The sequence below is a fragment of the Cuculus canorus genome, chromosome 5 (assembly GCF_017976375.1).
Source record: "Cuculus canorus isolate bCucCan1 chromosome 5, bCucCan1.pri, whole genome shotgun sequence".
Taxonomy (NCBI): Eukaryota; Metazoa; Chordata; class Aves; order Cuculiformes; family Cuculidae; genus Cuculus; species Cuculus canorus.
The window spans coordinates 10,966,500-10,974,931 of record NC_071405.1 but is presented as its reverse complement, the minus strand read 5'-3'; the positions used below and the strand labels follow the sequence as shown (position 1 = coordinate 10,974,931).

The window sequence follows — 8,432 nt, the reverse complement described above, 5'->3', positions numbered from 1 at the left end:
CCATTATGCATCTACTTTCTATTAAGGCAGCTCTTGGAGTTTCCTGCAGGGAAGACTATATGCTTTATGCGTATAGTGGATGAATTTTCTAAGAACATTTACTTTGTCTAGTTGTTAAAACTAATTTCCTCATGCTTATTTACACATACACACACTTTTAAAAAGCCAAAGTGAAGTAAAATTGCTAAGGAATCCAAATGATTTTTAACATAGACCACTTTGCTAATTTAGGTCTTTACCTTTGCATTACATTGTCCGGCTTCCAAATAGTACCTGCCGTTTTCTGCAGCCAAAGTATGCAAACTTGCAGGTGCAAGAGACTCAGTTGCCTCAGCAGAGGATATTCCTAAACATTTGTCTGAGTAAGCAGATACCTTATCACCTTCAGGCTGCTATTGAAACCTCTCCCACCACCACAAATGACTTCTCCTAATGATCTAATGAAGCTCTTGCGCTTTACCAGTTTGAGAGGACAGCAGTAATGATTTTTTCGGGTGTATATCTTAATATTTTGCATAACCTGTAGAAATCTACAGCTGCCTCATTTGTACAAATGTGTTTGTACAAATTGTTCTTTATTATCAAGGTAACAAAGCTTGTTATAGTTCTACAAACACAAGTGGATGCAATTGGCTCTCAACACACCTAGGCACTAGGCACAAATAGGCTCAAGAACAGCCATGCAGGCCCATATGCATGGTTGAAGGTTGTTACTCAGAAGCAATGACCAAAGCTTTTGCCACTTGTGTGGAATTAGTCACAAAAACTGTGTTTTGGAAAATAGGCATGAATATGTAATGAGTCCATAAATATCTTAGTCTTTATTGTATACTGACAACAATATTGTTTCATTCTTCTGATTATTTCTTTCTTCCATCTCCAACTCCACCCCCAGTAACAAATATTCATAGCGTCCCAAGCTCACACTTCAGATAGCTTCGATAAATTCACTTTCCTGCAATGGCAATAAGCAGGTAGACAAGTCGCAGTACAAACTAAACACTCCACAGCTATTGTACGTTTTCCTAAGAATTTCCCAGTGGGACAAGTTCTTTCACATCCTCCTTTTCATGCTTACAAAAAAATCGCTTTTCAGAAAAATCTCTGCCCATTTGGTCATGGGAAGTGTTGACCTGTTGGTAGAACAATCTGCCATGAGTTTTTTTGAAAAGCTGATAATAGCAAGCTGTCCTGAAAGCCCGGCCAGGGACCAGGAAGAGGCTACCAAGGCTCCCAGCTTGTATTAGCAGAGGTGCAACCAAACAGCAGCTAGATGCAAAACATAGGAGTCCCCATTGACTAGAATCGCTTTCAGATATAAAAATAAGACATACTGGAGATTGACATATTCCTTGACACACACCATAGGAAAAGGAAACTTTTTTTTTGCTAAAGAAAGCCTGGAAAACATACCTCTGGGTGTACAATAACATTTTTAGGTATTGAGAGTTTCATGGCTGCTTTAGTACGATGGAAAGAGCAATTCTAATTTCAATACTGAATATTTTACCTTCAAGGTGTTCTGACACTTCCCTTCGAGCTATGCAAGGGCACTTGCAACAGCAGCATGAAGACTGCCATATTAAAGCCAATACTATTCACATCCAATTACACACAGAGGGTATTACAGCAATGACATAGGTACCTCCTCATTTTAAAAATGGGACTTGAGATTTGTATTGCAAAATATACTCAGATATATTCAAAACAGAAAGAAAATTTTGCAAAGACATAGTGTTACAAAATATTTTTCTTCTCATCCTTCTCCAAAATATACTATAAACACATAGCTGCAATTTATCTACCTACAGATATTTTGAGTTTTATACTCCAATAATTTAGCAATGAACACTAAACTAAGGTATTTGTGCATGAGCGACCACTTTCCACCGATATGCAGCACTGAACTCATGAATGTTCTATTAAATAGAGCCATGAATATTAGCCCAAATTTTTGACTCAGGCTAATATTTGTTGTAAATGAAGTGTATTAAACAGGAAAGCAAGATGAGGCAAGATCAGTACTCTTATTGCCCTGTATTTGCTCGAACATACAGAAGTTGTCATGCATCTCACACAAAGTATGATTCACTAGTTATTAAAGACATCCGACTCTAGAATAGTTAAGGAGCACAATATTTTCTTCAAGTGAAATTGTAAAACTACTGCTATTTTTCTTACACTAAACAAGAATAAATTGACCCAAATCATTTAAATTCTTGATTCAGTCTGAGTCATGTTATGTTGTGCAATATTCCATTACATCCCATCTGGCAAGATTTAACACCGCATGGTATAATAGAGTGAAATCAATTAAATGTGTACTTCAGATAAATGCTGTTACTTAAATTAGTTTGTAAAGGCAGGCCAACAGGTAACACAATGTACATTGGCAAGAAAATGTTACATTGTACCACTCTTTGCTTTCTACCAAAGAAACTGACAATTTGACAAAAAAAAAAAACTTACTAGGCTCTGAAAAATTCTCTACAAGCATAGAACATGCTCTGAAGCATCTTCTGCTTATGAGGACTAGATGCATTCCTAATATGTAACAAATTATATACAATATATAACAGAACAGAATATTAATCAACAGCAATTTGAAATACGAAAATCCTGCTTTGATCTGTTATAATTTTGGGAAGCATTTCATTTATGCTAGTTATAAATGGTAAATACATATCTAGCTAATGAACTTGTAATCAACATCTGGTTGGCAGATAGGAATGGGAGGCACTTATCTCATGCTAACTTTCTCAATACACTCGTGGTTTTTTAGGCCTTGGAAATGCTGCAAGTCAGTCAAATCAATTCCACCCAGAGGTATGCAAAACACATTAAGAAAAGACCATATCTCATCAGTTCTATGTTTTGACCAAATATCAAAACATCGCATGCACAAGCTCGTTGAAGAGCCTTTCAAAATTCCTATGAACACTTATGTGTAAGTCTTATATGCCACAAGAGCAATGCACATTACAACTTTATTGATAAGCAAAGCCCAACACGCCTGTTGCAAGATGTGAAGCAGTATGAACAAAAGCAGTTCCCCATGCACATTCAATAGTAAACACTGCGAATTTGAAAGAAATCCCATAAATTAGATCTCTACCATTTTAGCTGTACCAGGTGCCAAAATAATAAGTTAAAATTAGTTCCAAAATCTTGTTGCTCATCGTGAAAGAGAAGGATAAAAAAAAAAAAATCCTCCCCCAATATCAAAGACTATAAAGAATAAAAGTAAATGTAAAAAGTGACAAACATTTGCAAGACAATTTTAGGAACAAATTTGATAAAAGCTATTAGATCATGGTGTCCAGTTCTCTGCTATCACAGGAAAGCTTGTGATAGAATAACAACAGCCACCTATAAAACTCTTTCCAGCCCATTACTGTTGCAGAAAGCCAGAACATACTTTGCATTGCTTAACTGATAGGGTTGCAAGCTTCTTGCTTCACACAATTGTTTGACAACAGCAGAACTAATTACAGGACTCCTTGATCTGGGGGAAATATGTATACTCACATTTGTGCAGACCAAACACACTAAGGGTGGGCAGGCTGTCAAGGCTACAACTAGATATAACCACTTTTTCTATGAATGTTAATCATTTATCAGAAGATACAATATGAGCTATGTGTAGTTATAATAATACTTGTCAAAATCAATTCAGACTTTTTCACAATAAGAGGCAAAACTTATATTGGTTTAATTAAAACATCAAATTTATTCAAAGTTATTAACAATTATGCTATTTACAACTGAATTGAAAGACTGAAGCCAGGAACATTTACAACCATGTTACACACTAAAAATAGAAAGGCTAAAATATTGTACATATAGTATTTAATTTAAAACACTAAGTATTTTGGTCATCTGATACTGCAGTGTTATTATCTACCCACAAATATATATTTAAGAATCGACTGGCATCCTAGTGCTAAGTATGAATGTGTTTTAATACCTGTTTGACTTGCTTCCAAATGAAAACAATTTTAACTCTAGGAAATGTCAGTGAAAATAATTTAAAAGGTCAAAAGAATTTTTCTAATTTTTATATCACAAAATTCTCATCAGAAATTTAAGACTGACTGCATATAAGCACTTTAAAGTAGCACCAAAAAACTACAGCACCAGCGACCCTCTGAAAAACTTGTATTGTCTGAAGTATTGATCTGTTAGTCAAACAAAGGGAATCGCTCACAGAGATTATGGCAAAAAGTATATGGTGCACTTCTCCATTCCCAAGTCCAAATAAAATTTCCTGTTCATTTGTTAATATACAAAAGACATTTTTAAGCTCTAACAGAAGACAAAAAAAGAACCTTATTTAATTTTAGCATTTGACAAAATTCTTGTACTCCCAAAAAGTGGTTCTTCCTGAAATAGTGCATTACTGAGAGAGATATCTTTAACAGAAAACAATTCAGAAGAGAAAAACAAAAGTCACTTTGTCTTTACTTGCTATCTATCAAACATACTTGAAATATGGATGAACTCAGAACTAAATCCTATTTTTTTTGTTTCTAACACGAAGTAGAAGATTTTTTTGTGTCCTTAGTTTAGGATCCAATGCTACATTATCTTCAGAAAGGGCTTTAACTTTCTTTTTCGGCACATCCCGTTCTTGCTTCCAGCTCTTTGTTTTAAGACCTAGTGAAGAAAAGCATGTTATTACAAATAAGAGGCACTCATTCAATAAACATGAGCAGAGTTTGGCCAACCCAGGTCTCCTTTTCAGAGCATGTCTAAGAATTTTTGAAAGCCCAATTTTGATACACTAAAATCTAATCATCTTCAGCTCAGCAATCCAGTGTGCAAATTGCGTAGCAGGTCCGATGATTAGAACCTCAATTGACACAATGTGTAATTAAAAATGCACAGTGTATGTATATATGTAGAAATACATGAGAATTTTAGTAATCCTTATTATTATAGAACAGCATTGAAAAATGAATATTATGTCATTAGAGAAACTTCAGCTATTTAATCTGAAAGCAGCAACTCCTCTTTGGGATTTGGTCAGATTTTATTCTTCTGTAATCCATGCTTTTGAAAATAAAGTGTATATTACATTCAGTTGAACTCTGAAGAATCAACAATCTGTTCTCTTTTTCAGAGTGTGGTGCTTCCTTACATAAGTTCTTCAGAATAATGAATCCCAGAGCAGCGATTGATTTTGCTAACTTCATAAGCCTACCTTTAACAGCAGAAATCAACACTGATGTAACTGTGTATGCTCTTTGCTAAATAAGTAGCTATTGGTTAGACAATGTTTAGCCTCAGTTTTACACTTTTCAGTAAGTTTATTGTAATAGATCCTCGACATTTTTCATCAGTGGAGAACAATACATTCTTATGTACTTACTCCTTTACATCAATTCTTACATAGAACCATGTATGTGCTATAAAAATGGAATATTGACTGTGCCACAGGGAAAAGCTGCATGATTGGACTATTTAATAAGAATAGCAAACAAACTTTAAACCATCTCTTATCTCTTGTAAACTGCTCAAGAGCTTGCATTAAGAAAGATCGTTAAGTGTATTTTGGAAGACCAAAAGAAAAGAAGACAAGCGGGTAGAGATGAAAGGAAAATTGTACAAATTTAACACATTAAAAATGTTCTGTACATGCCAAGTAACTCAGTGCCATGCACTAGGGAAGGCAGAGGTTTTTGAAAAATTGGGAACAAAAGACCTTTGTGCACAACTACTGAAAAAATATTTGTAACTGATTGAGTTACAGTAAAGATTTATGTACCTCAGAAAGAAGCCATATAATTGTAGCAGACTTTCACAGAATACTACCTTATATTACCAGCGAGCTGTTAGAAGTAAGTGAACACCTAAATATTTCTTTGAAATAATTTTTCCTTAGCTATTGTGTTGGCTCAAAATAGCCCCAAAGCTTCAGTAATCTCCAAAAAACCTCCATACCTGTAAAATCAAGTCAGTGAGGTGTTATAGAACAACGCAAGCGGTTAAAAACAGGTATGGGAGAATTTTATTTCTTGATAAACTATGCTCGGCACAGATAAGAGGTTCCAATTTCTCTACAAGTACACAATTTTTGGTGGAAGACCTTAACTCTTGGGAAACAGTTTTCTCCAAAAGCTTGTAGTAATATTGATTTTTAATTAGATACCACCTAGATAACTGGTTAAACATTCAGTTCTGGTCTTGTTTTTTTTTTAAATTAATGGTTATACTATTCAAACCCATGGCTTTACATACTGATCACAGTAACACACACTGCTAAACTGACCAAACCTTCAGTATCAACCTTAATTTTCAATCTCCTGTACAAACGGTTATCAATGCAGCACCATACATTCAAGTTGCAACACTCACCTGATATTTTGGGTACTTGCAAAACTCCATGGCTTAAAACGACCTCTTGTTGAATGCGCTTTGCAGCAACAGGGTCTTGCAGGCTGCCTAACTCAGCGTTTGACGTAGAGCTGGAAAAACAGCCAGAGAAAAGTTTGCTTTCAGCAAAGTGATTAAGCTACGGTACAGTACTTTAGGCTTTGCAAATGCAGGAATGCATTAAATTATATTATATTATTTGGTATTAGTAGTTCATAACAGAATGCTAGGAATAAACTAATTTATTTATGAGGCATATATATGGATATTATTCCTGTTTTTCCTTTTTAAAACTTCACAAGAATGCTTGAACTGTGAAAATAAGAATGAATGTTGCCACTTATGTTAAAACGTAGACCAATATGCCACAGTTTTTGGGAAACCACAGAAGCCAGTTTAACGGTCATTGCACACAAATTACACTAAGAAATAATCCTAATACATGTACAGAAATCCTTGAAATGACCAAGCTATGCTTACTGAACAAATTGTACTTTTTAATGCTACAATCATTTTTCTACAGCCTCCAGCACAGTTGGAGGGGGTGGCTTTGTAGCAGACAATGCTTTTTAGCTAAGCTGCAAGAAAAATATAGCTTCAAATTCATTAAGACAAAACCTCCATGTTTTATAGCCTTTTATGCAACAGACTTGAGATCTAGAGTTAAAATCATGAATCTATCTGATCTCACTCTTTTACACTTGCTTTGCTAACATCCCCAGTTATACTCCAAGACAGCCTCACAAACAACCTAATTCTATTTATGTTTTAAGTTTCTACGCTTTTCCCATTCCTCTAATGATATCGTACTATTCCTTGTTTATAGTCCCCTAACTTACAGTAGTTTTACTTATTTTCTGCCTAAATGAAAACATATTGCAAGGACTGAAGACCAAGATGTGCTTTGTGCCAGCCCCAAGACCTATTAATAAATGCTTCTTAGAAGAGAACTTATGCCAATAAGAAATGCCATTTAGTAAAGACAGCCTCTCTATGATCAACTTTTGTCTTATACCTTCTCCTTGCAATGTGACTGTTTCAAATTATACTTTTAATGCATAGAATATGCCTGAAGTTTATATTTTTATTCTAATGCTAGTAGGAGATGAATGACTGGAATGAACTACTTCAGACAGGGAAAGCATGGGAAAGAAAAGCAAGGGGAAAATAACAAGAGAAAGGAAAGGATGCTCTATCTGAAAAGTCAACATTCTTTTCCTCCTTCACAAATAAGAAGCTTTCCTTCCTTCTTCTCATCACCAGCTGCTAGACAGACATAAGGAATTTGGGTTTACAGATAGTTTATAATCTAAGGCAGAAGGAAAAATCTGCAAAAAAAAAAAAGGAATGAAAGTTGTGGGATTCTCCTTTATCCCAACTTGGAAATTGTGAAATATATTTTTGAGACACAGAAGGAATGAGACAAAAGAGCAGAAAGATCTAGTCTTTTGGGAAGAGATAAGCACATATAAGTTCAAAAATAATTATGCAGTTATCACAAAGAAGTATTCCTAACATCTACCTTAGGACATTTACCTTAAAATAAGATAAATTTGGCCTCAAAAGTTTCTGTAACTCTCCCTAAAGACGATCTAGAAAACTAGGTCTGTTTCAGAGTAGGTGATCTGTTTTGACAAATTAATAATCAACCATATTAAAAATTGAAAATAGATTTGCTTCTCATCCTACAGCAAAACAGTTTAGAATAATAATAACAATTAGAACAGGGACATGAAATGGGTGAATCTGTGATCATCTAGGAAGATTTTTGTACCTCAAATATGCTAATAAACGAAAACAGTGTTTGAAGTTTTTTCCTATCTATAGAAATTGTTCCAACAGCCTTGAAACATTCTTTAGAAGACCTATGAGGTGGCAGCTCCACTCACTGTGCATCAACAGGTGACTCATAATATGGCTTAGAAAAAAAGGTTGTATCAAATTTTGCTTTTGAAAAAAGAAAAAAACCACAAAACTAAAAATAACAAGAGAGCTGCTTCATCAGTACTGACCAGACAGCTAATCCTTAAATATGTTAACAACTAGTAAACAAAAAA

The 8,432-nt window shown here is 34.7% G+C and overlaps 1 protein-coding gene across 1 annotated transcript in view; it reads right to left on the bottom strand.

The window, feature by feature from the left end:
* Nucleotides 1-3,770: 3,770 nt before the first annotated feature.
* The window catches only part of KIF18A (kinesin family member 18A), a 37,443-nt gene continuing 32,781 nt past the window's right edge, over nt 3,771-8,432 (bottom strand). Inside the window, exons 16-17 of the mRNA XM_054067253.1 lie at nt 6,358-6,467; nt 3,771-4,656 (exon numbers count right to left, since the gene is read on the bottom strand). Of these exons, the coding sequence (XP_053923228.1) occupies nt 4,508-4,656; nt 6,358-6,467 (259 nt within the window). The 3' untranslated portion in view covers nt 3,771-4,507. The remainder of the gene's footprint in view (nt 4,657-6,357; nt 6,468-8,432) is intronic.